Source organism: Typopeltis vanoorti, chromosome 7 (assembly GCF_054136105.1).
Source record: "Typopeltis vanoorti isolate ZY-2024b chromosome 7, IOZ_Tvanoo_1.0, whole genome shotgun sequence".
In the NCBI taxonomy this organism is placed as follows: Eukaryota; Metazoa; Arthropoda; class Arachnida; order Uropygi; family Thelyphonidae; genus Typopeltis; species Typopeltis vanoorti.
Window position 1 is genome coordinate 96,786,154 of NC_143555.1, and position 21,298 is coordinate 96,807,451.

Sequence of the window (21,298 nt, forward strand, 5' to 3'; positions counted from 1 at the left end):
TTGAAAAGATTAATAACCATCATCATCGATGGTAAGAAAGACAAAAGCAATACGAATGTAGCAGAGGTTGAAAGACAGAGTGAAACTAAAGGGAAGGTGGCGAGTGTCGTTGACTATGAACAAGCACGTAGGGCTGGCAACAAAATTGAGAGAGTGAATGAGGGCAAAAATGTGGTGCAAGATGTGAAAGTTGAGCTGGATAAAATAAGGCAAGAGATAAATCTGATGCAGAGTGAAGTTAAGAGAATTCAAGATATGAGGTGTCAAATCACCCTCCAGTTGGTGAGAGTGACATGAGGTGATTACCTGGGTGGTTGCCAGCAGTGTGAGGATTTCTGAGAGGAAAGAGTACATGTGGAACTACAAGGCTGGTGATTATGAGGAGCTCAAGAAACAGCTTGCACATGTGGCATGGAACGAGGAGTTGGCTGGAAAGGAGATCAATGCAGCTTGGGGGATATTCAAGAACTGTATGGTAGAAGCAATGTCTAAATGTATTCCAAGGGTCAGAAGGTTAAATAGGGTGGGTGTAAAATGGACGAATAAAGAGATTAAGCATGCAATGCAGAAGAAAAAAGACATTATGGAGGCAACATAAGAGGAGTGGTAATAATCGATTCTATTAGGATTACAAAGAACAGGCAAGGAGGGTGACTTGGTTGGTAAGGGTAGCAAAAGTCAAGTATAAGCAACAGTTAGCTAATGAAGCCAAAAAGAATCCTAGAGAGTTCTTTCGATATCTAGCCAGCAAAAGAAAGAATGATTATGGAAGGATAACAATGATTGGAGAAAATGGTATAAGAGCAACAGCTGCAGAGGATATAGTTGAGATATTTCATGAGCAGTTCATAAAGATCTTTCATTCTTGTGAATGCAACATCATTGAGAGTTTGAGAGCAGTTGATGATGATGATGAGGAGGAGAGACTGACTAAGTGAGTAAGAGGTATATGGAAAATTGAGCGAACTTGATGTTAACAAGGCTGTTGGACTTGATAATATATCACCCTGTATTTTGAAGAAATGTGCCAGGGAGTTGACATCTGCCTTGACATATTTGTTTAATATGAGTCATGCACTGGGTTGAGTTCCAAAGGAGTGGGAGGAAGGCAAGATCGTGCCACTTCACAAGGGAGGTGATAGAACTCAAGCTTCAAATTACAGGCCTATCTGTGTGTCAGATGTTATGTTAAAGTGTTGGAGAGGTTGGTGAGAACCATGATTCAGAATTGGGTTGACAACAATGGTATTATCTTTGATGGCCAGCATGGATTTGCTAAAGGGAGATCATGTTTAGTAATCTACTTACTTTTTTTACAATAAGGTGATGGCTTCATTGGACAGAGAAAACCGGTTACACAGTAGTATACTTAACTCCTGCAAAGGCTTTTGATAGATTACCACATGACAAGTCAATAGTCAAACTAGAGCACACGGGACTGGATATTAGACTAGTGCATTGTATAGGAGATTGTCTATCTGATAGGTATCAGCAAGTTATGTATGGGGAAGCAATATCTCAGAAGAGGAAAGTCACTAGTGGTGTGCCTCAGGGGTCTGCTTTAGGTCATTGCTATTTAACTTGAGTGTTAATGATATTGGCAAAGATTTGGATGAGGATATTCAGTTGTTTGCAGATGATGCAAAGTTGGGATGAACTATAAAGAGTAGAGAAGATGTTGTGGCCTTACAGGAAGACTTGAAGAGATTGAGTGAATGAGCAAAAGAGTGGGAATGCCAGTTTAATGTTGCAAAATGTAAGATTTTAAAATTTGGGAAACAAAGATGGGATGTAGAATCTACTTGGTAGGTATATATTGTTGGAGGTGAAAGAAGTAAGAGATCTTGGGATGATAGTGGATAAGGATCTGAAATTTAGGGGACACGCTGCCAAAATTGTGAGGACAACACAAAGAATTCTGGGTTTCTTAGTGCATGTGTGATTAGACCATACATGCACTAATGTACAAAGATTTGGTCATCTGGTTTTCAAAAGGATGAAGAGATGTCAGAAAGTTCAAGAAGTGACTGACTAAGGTAGTTTCTGATCTCTGAAATGTTGAATATGAGGAAAGGTTGAGAAGATTACATGTTCTCAACCTTTACCTTAGTCAGTCAGTCACTTCTGGAACTTTCCAACATCTCTTTGCCCTTTTGAAAACCAGAGGGGTGATATGATAGAGACAAGTTAGTAAGGGGTTATTATAGGTTCAATGTTGAAGAGGCTTTACAGAAAACGGTGGGAGATCAGGGGAGAACAAGAGGTCATTCCTGGAAGCTCTATAAGGAGGGCATAAACAAGGGAGTGAGAAGCAGGTTTTTTGCATGGAAAGTTTTGAATGATTGGAATGTCTTTTGCCTGAGAGTGTGGTGTGTCTGCAGAGAATTTGAGAGTATTCAAGGCACAGTATGATGAACTGTGTGTATGACAAAAAGGATCTCCTATTTGAGTCTTTGACTCCATGGGGTCTTGAGGTAATAATAAGGACAGAATAATCAGTCACTCATTTCCTATTAAATGGCCACATTTAATAGGAAATGAGTTTACCAGATTTACCAGATCTCAATCTCTGACTTGAGATTATTTCCAAAAAAAAAGATTACTTGAGGTCTGTTCTAAAATGACAGATGGGAAATATGGCAATGCTAGCTGTAAGGTGGTAGAAACAAAGGAGCGAGACACTGACGCTGCAGTTATTCTACTTGAGCGATGGGCCTCACTTTGCCTGAATGTGCCTTACTTGGAAGTGTTTCGGTATGAATGGGAAAATGCACAGTAGTATTTTGCAAGTGTACAGATGCAAAAAACTGTTCAAAGGCCCAATGACACCAAATGCAGAGCGATGCATGGTTTGTCAATTTGAAGAGACACAGTTTGAAGTCCAACCAGGAAGAGGGCATAAATCTGAAATTCCACAAATAGTTGAAGATGATGCAACTACAGTTGTTGAGCAGTCAAATGAGAACACTGAAGATTTATGCAGTGCATATGCTGTAAAAAGATTTGCCATACATAACAGTATAGATACCTGTATAAACCTAGCCACAGCAAAAAGTTGGAAGGGAAGATGCCAGCATCTAAGAAGTGTTTGCTTTGACATTTCTGGTTCCCATGGAAGTGAACAAGGATTGGCTTGGAACATCCTATGGAGCGTGAAGTGCATTTTCATGTTTGTGGAACAGTAAACATGCAAAATTGTCTCATCTGTCTGCAGAGAATTCCTGTGAATTTCAACAAATTCCTTTACATTCGCTAAAGGTCACAGTATGGATAGGATTTATGGCCAAGTTTCAGGACATTTCTCTTTGAAGCAACAATTGAACCCGACCTGTGGCCTGCATAGTCAGAGCTAAGTGTTATTGGGACATGTTGAGCAGTTTCTCATCCCACAACTGCAGCAAAGAGAGAGTGCCTGAACACACACCAACATTTGATTGATGCAACACTTCACATCCTATGTAGGGGAAGTGTCCTACCTTGCATCAACATAGGATGTGAAGTTCAACAATTATTGTGTCAATGTTTCACAGAGGATAGAATAATCACTCATTTCCTATGAAATGGCCACCACATTTACCAGATCTCAATCTCTGACTTGAGATTACTTCAAAAAAAAAAAAAGATTACTTGAGATTACTTGGCTTTTGGTTACTTCAAAAGCATGGTGTATTAGGGCAAAGTTCTTCACCTGGCAGATTTGAATGACAAAATTGAACATCATGTGCGAAACCTTTCAACAGATTAGTCACATTTGACTATAAACAATGGTGCATGGTAGTATCAGCTATTGATCCTACACAAAGGCCAATATATTGAATATACATTGTTCAATAATTTCATTATATTGAACATCACCACCATTGATTATCTGGATCTCCTTGCAGTATGTCAGCTCTATGTGATATGTTTTTTGTATCACATTATTTTATGAAATGAGTGAAATAAACATTGTCGAATAACTTCATTTGTCATTGACTGTGAATCAATTTGCAATCACATACCATTCAGTTCACATTAATGTAATTTTTTCCCACTGATAGCATCATATTTCCCTTATCAGTCATTTTTGAACTTTTTTTTTTTTATTGTTAACATATCTCTCTCATGATTTGGTCAGTGTAAGCCAAGTTTGAGGGTATTTTGTTTACTGGTTCTTTCTACAGATTGCTCTGAATAGAGATACTTTGATTTGAAACATCCTGTATGCAGTCCTTAAAAATTCACAAACCTAATCGCCCTCCTTTCATCTATTGGTTGAAAACAAAACTGGCCAAACATTTATCCAAATCATTTTCCCTCTCTCACAGGCACTGTCGGTGCCAGGTTATTTTATGCCCTAGGCAAAGTTTACAAGTGCATCCCTTATTTCATAAACTAAAATGTTTCTAATTGACATTAAACAAAATAAAATTGTCTTTCAGGTTAAATTAATAGGGCTTTTTTATTTTCTTTTTTAATTAATTTGAAAATTCTCAGCTATAATTCATTTACAAAAAAAAAGTTATAAAATACCGAAATTTAATATTTTAAAATGTTAACGTTTTAAAATATTTATCTTAATGGAATTTTAAATAGCAGTAAGTTCAAATCATTTAGGTAAGAAACAAAAAAGAACCAAGAGTCAAATAGTAAAATAGTGTGATGTGTGACTGTGCGAGGGATAAGCAAAAAGAAGCGATATCTAAATCATATATCACTATTTAATTTTGATATTTTAGTAAAGTATGAATAAAGCATAGCTTGAAGTTTTGCACCCCTTCATGGCTTGCGCCCTAAGCGGTTGCCTAGTTTGCCTAAATGGTAGCGTCGGCCCTGCTCACGGGCAACTTGTCCTTATTTATTAACAATTATCCTCCCTTTAAAATATTAATAAAAAATCTAATCCTGATTAATATCAATCAGATTTAACAGTACTTCATTATTTATCAATGAACCTTTGACAGAGATCCTTGACCTTGTCAAGCCACATCATCCCCCCCCCACCTCCACTGCCATTTCTGACTTCAGATTCTAGTTATTTTTAATGCAAAGGAAAAAATAAACTGCTAGTGAAATGGCAATGGATATCCCCATTGCTGTCCCACTTTAAAAAATGTGACAAGTTCACTGTTTATGGTCTAGCACAGGGTTGTCCCACCATAGGTAATCCGAGGGCCGCATTAAAAAAGAAAAAAAGATTTATCTGAGGGCAGCATCCAGAATAATAAATACAGTATATATATTAAATTACTTGGAGAGTCTCACCATTAGTTAGGTTTAGCAAGCACTTCAAAAATTTCATGAGAAAGAAAAGTCATGTTGCTTATAAAAGTTTTTATTGAAAACAGTAGACAACAAACAATAATTGTTTATTTAATTTTAGCGAGAGCTCTGTGGTAGTAGTTCGGCTTCGTTTACTAAAGTACCTATATCAATTGCAATGCTTGTAGCTGCAATCGCAGTAAATTTGCGAGATAATTATCTGTCAACAAATATCTGTAATTTCATTTAATGAATTTCATCGTTGAAAAAATGCTTTTGCAAAGATATGTGCTCCCAAGCATTGGACACATTTTGAATCCAAAGTTCCTCAATTTCAGGTAATCAAACAGTCTGATTTCCATTGGCTTTGATACACTCGCTTTTCATCTTCAATTTTTCTTTTCTTGTTCTTGGCATGGTTGTTTGTCGATAAGTTGTAATAAAATTTATTAAGTAGAATTAATCACTAAAGATAACATGGAAATAAATCACAATGTATATCTAGTAATTTGGTGAGCAGCAGCGACACAACTTCGATAGCTGAACAACACTAATTGCACGCTCACATTCCCTGTGAGCATCAGGAGCATGCATGTTGGAACAAAACAGGGTAAGAATGCTTCTTTGACACATCTAATAATTGAAAAAAAAAAAACACATGGGTATATAGTGATGTAAAAACACCAAATAAAATTACCAACATCGAGCTTATCAATTAGTGATAGAATTAAAATATCTAATACGCATTAGATTCAAATTGTAATTTTATTTTTTCGCTCAAAAATCACAACCCACAGACAGGCCACACAAAATCGCACCACGGGCCGCATCCAGCCTGTGGGCCGTATTCTGGACAGCCCTGGTCTAGCACACACAGATATGTGCATGTTGCAAATTTTTAAAATTAAAATTATTCTACATTTTAGCACACTATAGTTAGTAAGGTGTACATAAATTAAACTCCTTATCAATTTTTCAAAGACTTTATCAAATGTTTTATAATGATACCTGTCACCTAGTAATCATTATAATAATAATGAAGTCTGGGGGATTTAATGTTAGATATTTACCTGTTATTTTATTGTTAGGTCTTATCATATTTTATCATTAAGTTTTATGTATAATAAAAGAGAACAAGGTTTATTAGAAACTTAACTTTATCCATTCAGTGATTTTAATACAATGCCTTTTGTTTACCAAGTAGGTAATATTATTTCCAATGATATAATTCTTAGTAAGCCTTTTGTTTACCGAGCAGGTAATATTATTTCCAATGATATAATTCTTAGTAATCAGACCAATTTGAGGATTTCATATGAAAATATTTATACTTTTTTTTTTAACATTTAATAACATCTATATTAACATCATAAACCATTTTCTGTTTCTGTTTTCACTGGCTACCTTTTAGATATACCACACCAAAGCATTTTATTATCAGGTACTGGAACCCAATAACTAAGCAGCTTAAAGCCAATTTGCATAAATCAGCTAGTGTAAATTAAGTCATCTATATGGTAGTGTACTGCAACTATGTAATTGTATATGACAAAAGCAAACAGGCAAGCTGAAAAATTCAACGGCACATAGAAAAAAGTTCTTATTGCAACACTTTCTACTAGAGAGAGAGAGAGAGAGATCCAAGGATTTTCATTATAGATACAATAATAACTGTGGTAAAGAATTCTATGGAAAATCCTTGGAACCTCATCAAAGAGTCACAATAAGTGAAATTTGTTTTGTGATATTGACGATCTTTCAGCTTGCATGCTTACTTTTGTGAGAAACAATTACATAATTGTCATGTTTATTGTTTTATAGTTTATGAAACCGTTCTTTACACACAAAAAACACACCAGTTTTGTAAATTATAAAACAATAAACATAACAAAAAATAGCATTTTTAAAATGGTTTAATGTACTATCTGTGAATAAGTTACTCTAAACTAGTGCTTCCACATTTTATAGTTATTATAAGTGTTTTTCACTCAAATTAACCAATAAATGGAAATCACAGCAGCAGGTACTAAGGAGCAGATTACTTCTGCACAACCTGTAAGTACTTACAGTGCATCAAGTCAGTTATCTTTTCAATTAAAAATCAGCAAGCACCCACTATGCCTTCAATCTTTGACAAACCCAATGATAATATATAAAGTTCTGCAGCTGTAAAATTGATGTTATCAATAAGAAAAAGGGTATATTGTGTGATTTCTTTTGAAACTGGCTATATTCTTCCTGCGTAAAAATAGAGGAATCAGCATATTTATTAACCTGAACCAGCCCTTTTTCTGTCAACTCTGCCTCCCATCTGTAAAGTAGCTTCTGAACTTGTGTTCTTAATCTCCTTACCACTATGAATGAAGTTTTCTCCTCCAAATTTCGAATATTGGAAGCTTAGCTTGATGATCAGTGCCATAACACAAGTGCACTCTTGCCCACCAATGCTAACGAACTCTGTAACATAATCCGATGAAGTCATGTACCACTGAAGTCAACGGTACATGACTTCATCGAGGCTGAACACAAGAAATTCATCATTATTATTCTGGACTTTCCTATGGAAACTAGTGACTCATTAAAAGATGACATCAGCAAATTAGCAGAAGAATGTAACTTTGATTCCAGAAATATCAGCAGGTGCCATTGTTTTGGAACCACAAATAAAAGAAAGAACGGAATTAACTTTCCACACTTCATTAGAATGAATTGCAACACACCAACAAGCACATCTAAACTAATAACAGTGATTAATAACGAGTTCAAAGGCACTTGCCTCCAACAGGACATGCATGCTCGACCTGACCTAACTTTCACCAAGAGAGAACAAGGATGTCAACTCCGTAAACAACTAAAAGAAAACCACCAAAATGGAAACAATAGTTGAGTCATCGACAACAAACAGGAAAATTGGTGTAGAAATCAAGTGACACCACTAGTATCCACCATGGAGACTAGTTTGCAGGCACTGAATAGAAAACTTGCAAGACCCTTGCTGTCGAACATATGCCGCACAGAGTCTTGAAGATGCCAAGGCTGTACAAATAAAAAAAAAAAATCCAGCATTCCATAACTGAGTTAAATCAAGAACTCCATCCTCCTTTAGTGCTTAAACTGAAGGCCAAAATAGCTGGAAGAAAAGAGCAAAAAAGCAGGAAAGTTGCAGCCTGTCCAAACAGCAGCTGAGCCTCCTGGTCTCTTGCCAAAGCAATAACTTTTACCCAACACTATTGCCACCCATCCCCAAGATGGCTCTATTGCATCATCACTCACAGAAAAACTTTACCTACAATGCATACATAAATCACCATGGTAAATGCCCCAACCCTTTCAATATGTCCAATACTTAATGCCCCTATATCTTTTAGCCAGAAAAAAAATTTGTCGTACCAAATTGAAGCTTTCTGGCTCTACAGAAAATTACATTTTCTTATCAAGAAAAATGGTATTCAAGTTGAGTTATAGAGAATTTCAAATGAATAATCAACAAATTAACTGGGTTTAATGCATGTATAAAAAAATTATTGTGAAGAAAACAAGAAAATATTAGAATTAACCACAGATAATATCCAAACTTTGCAGAATATCTTTAGAGCCCTTAGAAAGATGATAATGTGATGATTAATTACAGCAAAGAAGATAAGCGGGCAAATTATTTAATGGAATGAGCATATATTTATGAAATCATAAATTCAATGGATTCATTAAAAGAGCCATGTGTCTTAATATATGTAATTTTTTTAAATTCTTTCTGATCACATGCAAATAACAGAATAATGTGAATCCAAATGATTATTTTATATATTTAAAGGAATTTAGCTTAAAGAACTGTAATTACCTATCACTATGAGGAATACCTGTTCCATTTTCAGCATGAGTAGGTAGTGAATCTCTTGTGCGGTGGTTCCAAGAACTTGCCTCAATATTTCCAGAAGACTGTGCTGGTTGCCGAACTTGTGAACCTCCTAGTGAGGTAACACTCTCATTACTTTTACCTGGAGCGGAAGATGATGATAACAAATTTTGACGAGAATAGCTACGGAAATTATCCCAAAAGTTATTTGCTCTTGTTCTTGGAGGAACCTAGATTCAAAAAATTAAGAACAGTATCAGAATAACTGCAAAATAAATTAATCATATTCTACAAAAATGTCAACTTCGAAAAGATATATGAAAATAAATCAAAGCACTAAATTAAAACACAATACATTACGCAAATATTTATACACAATATATAAATAATGACCAGCATATGTATTAGTATAATGATATACAAATATTAACTTTCTATGGTTGATATCTGTATATGTAATTTTACCATTCTATATTAACCATTCATTAATGGTCGATATTTGGTTATATATATATATATATATATATATATATATATATATACCATGCTAGTAAATACATATAACAATGTGAAAGGATGTTTTGCTGAAAGAATTCATGATCTAGTATAATCTTGTGTTTTAATTTTCATCTGCAATACAAATGAAGTTAGCTTCTGCTGATTCTGTCAAATATATCTCTTTTAATAAAATTTGTGTTTCCTTTACTGGAATGAAAGTGTTTTGAAAACATTATTTAATTATAATTATTCTTGATTTCATAAATTCCATTAATTGTTGGAGGAATGTTACCTATTCTTGATATGTACATGTTGAACAAAAACAATGCTATGAGCTAACCCTATGCTTCAATACCCCAAAATATTTTGTTTTCATGTAACATGTAACATTTTCTGAGTAATAATGTATGTAGTAAGGAAATAACCTTGTATGTGTATGTATATATATATATATATATATATATATATATAAAGTGGTGGCAGGATTATATATATATTTATACAGGTAGTCGTCGACTTACGACCTATGCACTTTATGACTGATCAACTTACGACTGCTACTGCATCTCGCACTGCGTTTCAGTATGAAGTACTGTAACAGAATTTTCTACTACACTCACCCGCCCTATCCCCAAAGCCTAATGGGAACGGTTGGGCATGTAGCGTCAGCCCACTGCCCAGTAACGTGTGTATGGCATGATTCATGCATCTCAATCTCTGTTTGCATACATATTATGTTCACTATTTTTGGTTCAGTTATAATTTGTGTTACAATTAGCATTTTTTTAAAACCCCTAAACATGTCAACCAAGAGGAAAGTGCCTTTGTCTACTCCTAGACCTGTCAAGAAAGCAAGAAAGGCCATTGATTTAGACACAAAATTGAAAGTGATCGAGCAACATGAAGAAGGAAAGAAAGTGAACATGATTGCATGAGTTATTTCATTCTACGGTGTCCACGATTTTGAAAGACAAAGAAAGGATTCGTAAAGTTGTTATAGGTTCAGCACCCATGTGAGCAACAGTGATACAGGTACAGCATACCTGTACAACATACAGGGCCCATCCATGAAATGGAAAAATTATAGTTTCTTTGGATGGAAGATCAGATACAGAAGCGAACACCCTTAAGCCTTCTTACAGTGCTGTCGAAGGCTAGAAGTCTCTTTCAAACACTGAAGGAACGTGCCGGAAAAGATTACACTCAGACATTTATAGCAAGTACAGGATGGTTCAAAAGAAGATTCAACCTTCATAGGGTTCGAGTCACTGGAGAATCAGCAAGTGCAGATGTGGAAGGAGCTCAAGAGTTGGTTAAAAGTCTGGATGAAATAATTATGGAAGGAGGGTATCATAGTGTCGACGATTTTGAAAGACAAAGAAAGGATTCATGAAGCTGTTCAAGGTTCAACACCCATGTGAGCAACAGTGATAACGAAACAACGTACAGCGCCCATCACGAAGCAGAGCAGCTTTTCAACGTGGATGAGACTGGATTGTTGTGGAAAAGGATGCCAGAACGCACTTACATTCACCAAGAAGCCAAAAGCATTCCTGGTTTTTAGGCACTTAAAGATAGGCTGACTTTGCTCCTTGAAGGGAACATTGCAGGTTTCAAACTGAAGCCTTTTTTTAATTTATCATTCTGAAAATCCCCATGCGTTCAAGAATGTAAAAAAGCACACTCTGACTGTATACTTCCGTTCAAACCGAAAAGCCTGGATGACTCAAACATTGTTTGAAGACTGGTTTCTAAATTGTTTTGTACCTCAAATTCGTGAATATTGCTTCGAGAAAGAAATTCCTTTCAAAATTGTATTAATCTTATATAATGCACCTGACCATCCACCTCACCTAGACCACCTCCATCCAGATGTAAAAGTTTTTTATTTGCCGCCAAATACAACTCCACTCATTCAGCCTATGGGGTGATTGCCATATTTAAGGCACACTATCTTTTAACCACTTTCGCCAAAAAGTTTTAGCCACAACAGACACCGACCCAGAACTATCTTTGTTAGAATTTTGGAAACAGCACGATATTTATAAATGCATCAAAATTATTGCAGCCGCGTGGGAGGCTGTGACAAAGAAATGTATGAATGAAATCTGGAAAAACTGTGTCCAGCGTTTTGTTAATGATGAACTTGATAGTGAACATTACTTGAAATGGTTATGGAAAATACTGTAACACTGGCAAATGGACTTTCTTTAGACATTGAAGTGGAAGACATTGAGGAGCTGCTAGAGCAAGAATCTGGAGAACTTATCGCTTTGGAAGAAGAAAGAATGGCTGAAGAAGAAAGGATGGAAGAAGAGAAAAATTAAGATGAGAAAGAATCAGAAAGAAAATTCACTACTAGAGGGTTATCTGAAGGTTTTTCTCTACTAAATAAACTATTTACAGATTCTGAGGAAATGGACCCAAATATCGAACAATTTGCAGGGATTGAAAGAATAGTACAAGATGTTTTTCAGCTATACCGTGAAATTTACAAGCAGAAAAGGAAACAAACAATTCAGACAAAAATCAATATGTTTTGAGAAAAACAACTCCCACTACATCAAGTGGCTGCATTGGTGACACAGCAAACGAGTGGTCAGTAAAATATTTCTTATCTATTTTCTACATATGTTTTGTTTAGTTCTTTAAGATAAAACATTTTTTAGGTTTTATACAGTATTTCATATCTTTTTCATAATATTTTTTATTTTTGTAAATAGTAAACCAATTGGGGGTGCTTAAGGGTCAAAGCTGTATAACTGAGAGGAGACCTCCACATTGCCTTTAAAGGAATGCAGAGAACCGACCAGGGCTTCTGACCTAATGTCCAATCCTCACCTTCTCGTTGTGCACCCTGTTGGGTATCTACTTGGATATTAAACGAACGAGGATGGGCTGGCAATTTGGGATTTAGCCGACCAAATTATATTCTTATTGGTTAAACCAAAATAAAAAATGATGGTACAACATGACAAAATTTCATGCCGCTGGGGCATCGCCCGGTTAAACAAGGCCCCCGTTGTTTTTGGCAGGGAACCAGGGCAAACAGCGAAAAGTCAGCTACTGGAACAAATCTGAAAACAAACCCCAACTCAACATCGCCAGAGTTAAAGATCGGTACTATCAACGTAGTACCGATCTTTAACGTTCTAAAGTTCGGCGATCCCAAGAGTAAGCTGCACTATCCAGGTATTTGCTTACGCTTGGAACCGCTGAACTTTATATAGTTTCTATATTCAGCATGAAACTCTTTGAGTTACTTATTCGGCTAAGAAACAATATGAGATATAATATCCCTTAACTTAAATAAGTTCATGTTGCTGAATTGAAGCCTTTGGCTCTTCATTATAATTAATACTTTAATAGGACACCTCTTAGCAATTCTCATTAAAGGGATGTAAGTTCTGTTCGCTACTAACTTGGTATTAACATGGTCTACCAACTCACTGATGAGACCTCAAAAAAGGTTGAAACCGGTCTGGGTAGTGACCATCATCATCATCATCAAATTCCTGCATGTACCCTCAAGGGGTGTACAGGATATGCTAGTACTACATGAAAAAAATTACATCATTATTAATTTCCTGCCTACAATTTTCCTCCAAATCAGTCTGTTACTTGTCAACACTCCAATATTATCAGATCTTATATTTCTATCGTCTAAAGCACTTTGTACCATATCAATCCACCTATATCTTGGTCTTCCCCTCGGTCGTTTTCCTGCCAACCTGGCAGAGAACACTTGTTTTGGTAATCTTTCCTCGCCCATTCTGTTTAAGTGACCATACCACCTGAGATTAGCTCTGCTAATGCATTCCTGGATGCTGACAATGTCAAATTCTTTCCTAATATCCTCGTTTTTAATATGATACTGCCATTGATGCCATCTGTTCACGCCTATAATCTTTCTCAGGACTCTCATATCTGAAGTCTCTAGTCTTTGGTCAAGTGTTTTACTTCTGACCCAGCTCTCAGATCCATAAGTTAAAACTGGTTTGAACACTGTCTTGTATACAGCTAATTAAGTGTTCTGACTAATTTCTCTCTTATTCCATATGAATTTATTCAATTGACTTCCCACCATACCAGCTTTGCTGATTCTGTTGTCTATTTCTATATTTAGTTTACCATCTTCAGTAAAAATTGTGCCTAAATAGCTGAAATGTTTTACTTGTTCCACAGGTTCTCCATTCACAACACAGTTGACATTTTCAATGATTCTGCCTATTTTCATTGTCTTTGTCTTTTTATTGCTGACCTTCATACCATATCTATTACAAGAGCTATTCAATTTAGTCAGAGAATCTTGCAGACTTGTAGCGGATTTATTTAGAAGTATAACATCGTCTGCATAAAGCAAAGAGCTGGCATTAACATCTCCAATTTTGATATCATGTTTAATACCACTTTCCTTCATAATGTGATCCATATAGATAATGAATAACAGAGGGGATAATGTACATCCTTGTATCACACCAGATTTAACATTAAACCATCTTCCTGTACTTCTTTCAATTCTAACTGCTGACTTACAACTCAAATAAAGACTAAGTATTGCTTGATATAATGTCCCATTGACACCATATAACTGCAGCGAATTGAATAGCTTCTCTCTTGGGACCTTGTCATATGCCTTTTCCAGATCGACAAAACTTAAATACAGATCTTTGTTATATTCCCATGCTTTCTCGACTATTTGTCGTAAAGTGAAGATCTGATCCTGACAGCCTCTATTTGGCCTGAATCCAGCTTGTTCTTCACCAAGCTTTTCTTCCAAAATTTTTCTCAAGTATACTTGCATAGATCTTGCCAGGAACACTCAGTAGGGAAATACCTCTGTAATTCTCACATGCAGTTTTATTTCCCTTTTTATATATCGGTACTATGAGAGCTCGACTCCAATTATCAGGAATTCGTCCCTCTGCCCAGGTTTTCTGAACTATGCAGTGCAGCCACTGTAAGACTCTTATACCACCGTACTTCAGCATTTCTGGTCGAATATCATCTACTCCTGCTGCCTTTCCACATTTAAAGCCTTTGATAGCTTTTTCTACTTCAAGTATGGATATGTATTCCTGACTGCATGCCTGGTCAGTGTTTTTTACCACTGTGCTGTCATCACTGCTTGTTTCATTTAGCAGTTTTTCAAAGTAATTACTCCATACTTCAAGGATATCTTTTTCTCCCGTTTTCATGTCACCTTTATCATCTCTAATTCCTTTTATAGCACTCTTTCCTCCATTCTTAAGCTTCTTCAACAACCTCCAGAATATTTTGCCACCTTCTTGATATTTATTTTCTATATTCTTGCCAAAGTCCTCCCATGACTTTTGTTTAGCTAGTTTTACACAGTGTTTAGCATTCTTGCATTTGTCTCTATATTCTCTAAGAGCACAAGCTGACTTATTTGACAGGAACTTTTGGTATGCTTTCTTCTTTTCCTTCACTGCCTCTTTAACTTCCTGTGTCCACCAGGGAGTTCTGATTTTTTTATCCTTACAAACAACCTTACCACATGCCTCTCTGGCAGAATCAATCAATGTTTTCTTCAGAGTTTGCCACTGAATCTCCAAGGTTTGATTCCTGTTCTCAAATTCTTTCATTTTTCCTTCAATAATCTTTGTGTATTTTAGTCTACAGCTCACATCTGAGAGCTGCTCAACTTTTATTCGCTTTAAAACTTTCTTACATGTTATTCTTTTCAATATGAAATTCAATTTTATCCTGCTCAAGACTAAATAGTGATCACTTCCAATTTCAAATCCTCTGTACACTCTGGTGTCCTGCACCAGGGAGAAAACATCACTATCAACAATAACATAGTCAATGAGACTTTTCTTATTCCTTGCCTCTTCTCTCCATGTGAATTTGTGCACATTTTTATGTTGGAACATGGTGTTAGCAATAACCAGTCCATGTCCTGAGCAGAAATTCAACAGATATTTGCCATTATTATTAGCTTTGCTCTTTTCTCCAAATTTTCCAAAAATATTTTTGTATGTCTCACAATCATTTCCTACTCTGCTATTTAGATCCCCAACAAGGACCAACTTTTCATTTTTCATTGTGTCAGTTGCTTTTTCTAAAGCCTCAAAAAATTCCTCCACTTCTATCTTAGTAGAACCTTCTGTGGGACCATAGGCACAAATAAGTCTCATTGTCCAGTTCCCCATTCTCATATTTGCCCACATTACTCTACTTGAGACTGACTGCCATTCAAGAAGATTAGCCTCGTATTTTGTGTTGAATACTATGGCTACTCCTTTTCCTTGATTGTCATTGCCTGAATATAACATTTTGTATTTATTGCTCAGAAAGATCTCACCAGTTTTTGTCTTTTTTGTTTCAGTCACCCCTATTATGTCGATCTGGTACTTATCTAATTCCTCAGCTAGCTCCATTTCTTTGCCATTCAGGCTTCTTACCTTGATAGTACCGATCTTTAACTCTGGTGATGTTGAGTTGGGGTTTATTTTCAGATTTGTTCCAGTAGCTGACTTTTTGCTGTTCGCCCTGGTTCCCTGGCGAAAACAACGGGGGCCTTGTTTAACCGGGCGATGCCCCAGCCGGCATGAAATTTTGTCATGTTGTACCATCATTCTATATTTTGGTTTAACCAATAAGAATACAATTTGGTCAGCTAAATCCCTTCTTTCATAATATTGAACAATAATACAGCTCCTAGGAGTTAAGTTCACATTATGGGTAAATATCAAGAATAGTGATTGGAGCTTGCTCCACTATCCAGGTATTTGCTTATGCTTGGAATCACCGAACTTTATATAGTTTCTATATTCGCCATGAAACTCTTTGAGTTTCTTATTCGGCATGAAACTCTTTGAGTTTCTTATTCGGCCAAGAAACAATATGGGATATAATACCCCTTAACTTAAATAAGTTCATGTTGCCGAATTGAAGCCTTTGGCTCTTCATTATAATAAATACTGTATTATTTGCAGATGATCAGGTAATGATATCAGATAACAAGGACAATTTACAAAGAGCAATATATAATTTAAATATTATAGTAAAAACAGTTTGGGATGAAAATATTTATAGATAAAACTAAAACATTTTGTAGACATTGTTTTAGTTTCATCTATGGTTTATTTTATTTTTTAGTTTTATCCAGTTAGAAATAAAACAGTTCTAATAATAAAATAATAGAACAGATAAATACTTTCTGTTAAATAATATCTTGAATGTGAAATATTATATGAAGGAGAAAAAGACAAAAAAATTAAAAACTGCAAAATTTTTACGGACTATAGGCCTGATAAATAGAACACTGAACCCAAATACTGTACAAAAAGAAACACATTTTAAAATATACAATACTTAAGCAGTGCCCATGTTATTATATGGCAGCAAAATTTGGGCAATAAAGAAACAATGGCTAGATTTTTCTCTCATTGGATGGTGCATGATTGGAATGGATTGCTATTGGATGCTGTGAGTACAAGCAGTGTAAATGAATTCAAGAATAAGTATGATAGTTGGTGCATGTAGTTATGTGGTCTCCCTTGATGAGTCCCTGACTCCGTGGAGGTCTCTCTTAATATCTTAATAATAATAATAATAAACAAAGAATAAAAACAAGTGAAATGAGATTCATGAGAAGAACTGCAAAATACACACTATTACACATAAAAAGGAACAAAGATATTTTAAAAGAACTAAAAATAAAATCGATGGAAGAAAAACTAAACAATTAGAAACAAAATTGGATAGAACATATAAACCGAATGACTAACACCCAATATCCTAAATAAATAATAAAATAAAAACCAATTGGAAAGAGAAGGCTGGATAGACCTCAAAAGAGGATATTAGATGGATGAGACCAAAACAGACCAATATGGTCTATATCTGTAATTAATGTCATGCTGATCATAATAAAGAAACTTTATGGATTACACACATAGCAAAAATTATATAGAATTTTCTTTTAAAACTTCAATATATTTCATCCGCTATTACATGGGCTTCATCAGAGAGAGAGAGAGAGAGTGTGCGCTTAGCCTAGTGGCTATGCGCTGGCCACGCGCAAGACCGGCTAACTTGGCTATGGCCAAGTTAGCTGGTCTTGGATGTGGACAGCAGGGTCCCCCCCCAGTTTATCTGAGATTTTTCATCCTGCAAGCAGGCAAACCGGCCCCGTGAGCACATGGATCTACAGCCATAAATACTTAACCCCCCATGAGGCGGCTCAACTCGCCCCAATAAGGACGGGGGAGAAAAGGGAGGAAACTCCATATGAATAAATAAATAAATCAGAGAGAGAGAGACTTAACTATATTCAAAAGATGAATCACAATAATGAGTCATAATTCATATGCATATTAGCTCATATCTCAGTTGCAAATGAAGTACATGATATTACACTGTTAGAGTTTAAAGCAACACTTGTAAAAAGTTGTGTAGATAAAAAACAAAAAACAAACTTATGAACAGTTAATAGTGACCATTTCCCTAAACTTGGATATTGGCATACAGTCTGATTGGGTCAGATCTGGACGATTTCTTATTTCACAAGTTTCATGGAAGAGACAATCGAATTTTAACTTTCTGGAGTGAAGAAGTTATGTCTGGTTGTAAAGGACTCTGTGTCTGGTGTTAAGATCATGAGAAGCAAGGCTAGACTTATCAGATTCCAAAAATGTAATATAGTCTTGATGTTCTTTAATTCTAATCAAAGCAAAACAGCCAGTCTGTCCAAAACAGGAAAGATGACATGAGCAGGGTACTTCACAGAAAGAGGTGGTAATGTATCCTTTGTTGATGGTAGGAAGGAAGAAAGTTTCCGAGCCGATTCGAAGGAAGCATATAGATGGAATTTACAAAGAATCCCTACTCTTTTCACATCAGATTGTAGTCTGGTGGAAGGATGATAATTATGAATAATTTTTTGAATGGTAGTTTTGTTGTATCTATTACATATCTGATTGCTTTTAGCTTTATTCAGTTCATCTAACAAAAGGGTAGAAGAGTAGATCACATAAGCTCTATGTATATGACACTTATGACACTTGATAATAGCCATTTTTTGTGATGAATGATGGTGAGAGGATGAGTGAATTTATCTGCCACATAATGTTGGATGATACATAATGGAATTTTTAAATAAAATTCTACATAATTTTTGCTACACGTGTAAAGCTGTAAAGTTACTTTATAATGTCAAGTTCACATGCCCCATTAAATGTAAAACCCAATGCCATTACGATATAATGAAGCCAGTATCATTATATAATATAATGATAATGGCTTCACACCAGCTCTTACTGAATACTGAAATCAAATATTATAACAATCATTTGTTAAGCAGAAATAATGATTTTATATCGCCAAACTGAAGGCTTCAGTTTGGCAATGTAAAAATTATAAAAATCAAGTGGATATTAGATCCAGCATTATTTCAAAGTCGAGTGTAGAAACTATGAAAGTTTCATAAAAATAAGTTTACCAGAAAGCTTACGGGAATACACCCACCGGCATTTACGAGTAGCCCTGGCACAGGCCACTTTAGAAACATGCATACTGCCCAGGTGCCCATATATTTGCTCTCTAATTTGGTCCATTTTTTTAAGGTTTCATTGGCCTGCCTGGTCTCTGACAAGAACCAACCAGTTGGAAACAGTTGTCAGGCCAGTGAAACTTTAAAAAAAAATGGACAAAATTAGAAAGCAAATATACAGATGCTTGGGCAGTGTCCATGTTTTCTAAAGTTGTCCGTGCTAGGGCAACTCATAAATGCTGGTGGGTGTGTTCCCGTAAGCTCTCTGGTCAACTTATTTTTATGAAACTTTCATAGTTTCTACATTCGGCTTTGAAATAATGCTGGATCTAATATCCATTTGATTTTTATAATGATTAAAGAATGTCTGCTGACCAGATTTCTTAAAAATAAAGATATTCTGTAAAAATAATCCATACTTGTTGCAATGGGTGCCAACTTTCAAATTATAAGAAAGTAATAATTTTACAGTAATATTTTGAATTTGAATGCTTATCGTTTTTAATCTTTTTTGTAAATGAAAGTGGATGTACCTGGTTATTAAGAGTTTCAGCCACTGCTCTGCCATCCTGACTAACAGATGGAGCAACATTTCTAGTAATCTGAGAAGGAAGAGAACATGCTGGAGTATTGGAAACAGGATGTGAAGGACTGTGATTAAATGATGATGGCTGAACGTAAGGTCCTGAGAGGCCAGCAGGTTGGCTACATGGAAACACAGGATTATTTATCCAAGGTGTCATGAACCAAGGACGAAATGTAAATTCATCTGTGCCTGAAGGGTTAGCATTTGGTGGAGATGACTGGTGAATAGTTCCTTCTGAATCTGGACTCTGAAATGATTTAATTGGAACTCATAAAAGAATAACTGTAAATAATATAAATTTTATATACAATTTGAATGTTGTAAATAACCTGATTATAAGTATGACTTTGGTAAAAATTCCTCAAGCATACATCTAAAAATCAAAAAGTAAAACAAGGGGGTTATAGTATGATTGGGTGTATTTTATATACTATATGTGGACAAAGAATACAAGTTTTCTGTCAAAAATAAGTCCTAATCACTTAGATTCTACTGCAACTGAGATAACTGTCACATCCTAAACAATGGGCATTAGTGAAGACAGCATTTTTGCAAGTGTAATTTTTCTGCTGAAGACTTAAAACCATTACTAAGAGTACATCCACTTATAAGATCAACTGTTTGCCTTTCCATGAATCCCATGTTACATGAATTACAGAAAATTGTAAAGTCACCAACATACAGAATGACGTTTATTATAGAAGGAAGTTGTCCCGTGACAGACTTTCCTTTAAAACAGAAAGTGTTACAAAGAAGACAAAAACTGGAAGATACACCTGATAGTGAGTTTACAAAGTGACATCAAGTTTTCTTCAATAGATTGCATGGTTCCAATCCCTTATATTTCTGAAACTTCAGAAATATATAGTGAAACTTCAGAAATAAATATGAAGAAGTATTGTAAAATTTCATGCGATAAATTAACTTATTGAACTCAATTTTATAGCGTTTTTAGGCCGAAATAATGTAGAAAAAATTAATGTAAGACTCCTTTTATCTGAATATAAATTAACTATATTGAAAATTGTACAAATAAATCATTAAAATATTGTACTTAAAATGAGAGAAAATGATATTAATATTGTGAGTAAGCAATAAGAATAATGTATTAGAAAAGTCATCACTCTGGTGTTCTCACTGAAGGTGAGAAGACCAGAGTGATGTCATCGTGCCAGCAGATAATTACGGACATTCGAAGGTTGAGAACAAAGAGTAAGGAAGGGGAAGACTTGGACTTTTTACTACTGCTGCTACAGGTATTTTGGGTTCCCTTTCCCTTATTGGCTGAGTGGAGGAAGGGAGAAGATGCAATGACATGGGTAGGTAACTGGAGCTTTTCTTGCGCCCATCGTTGGAGCTACGTCGTTAGCAATTCCTCTATAATATTCTGGGAGGCTTCCAAGGAGCGACCAACAACACAGGTCCCATCGGATAGCTGGCCACGACTCCCACAAAAGGCTTGATGTCAGGACAACGAATTAGCCAATGGTGGAACAAGGGAAATGGAGTACAGAAGAAGTCAAGATATCCCGACTAAGGTATAGTTCATGAAAAAAAACTCTAAGCTTACTGAAAGAACTGTGAGTAAACAAATGATATT

At 35.6% G+C, this 21,298-nt stretch overlaps 1 protein-coding gene across 5 annotated transcripts in view; it reads right to left on the reverse strand.

The window, feature by feature from the left end:
• LOC150104886 (uncharacterized) overlaps positions 1-21,298 on the reverse strand; it is a 695,785-nt gene that overhangs the window by 185,710 nt on the left and 488,777 nt on the right. For all 5 annotated transcript variants that reach the window (XM_090395398.1, XM_090395401.1, XM_090395397.1 and 2 more), the window contains exons 21-22: positions 19,646-19,945; positions 9,080-9,324 (exon numbers count right to left, since the gene is read on the reverse strand). In XM_090395398.1, coding sequence (XP_090251524.1) covers positions 9,080-9,324; positions 19,646-19,945 — 545 coding nt within the window. The remainder of the gene's footprint in view (positions 1-9,079; positions 9,325-19,645; positions 19,946-21,298) is intronic.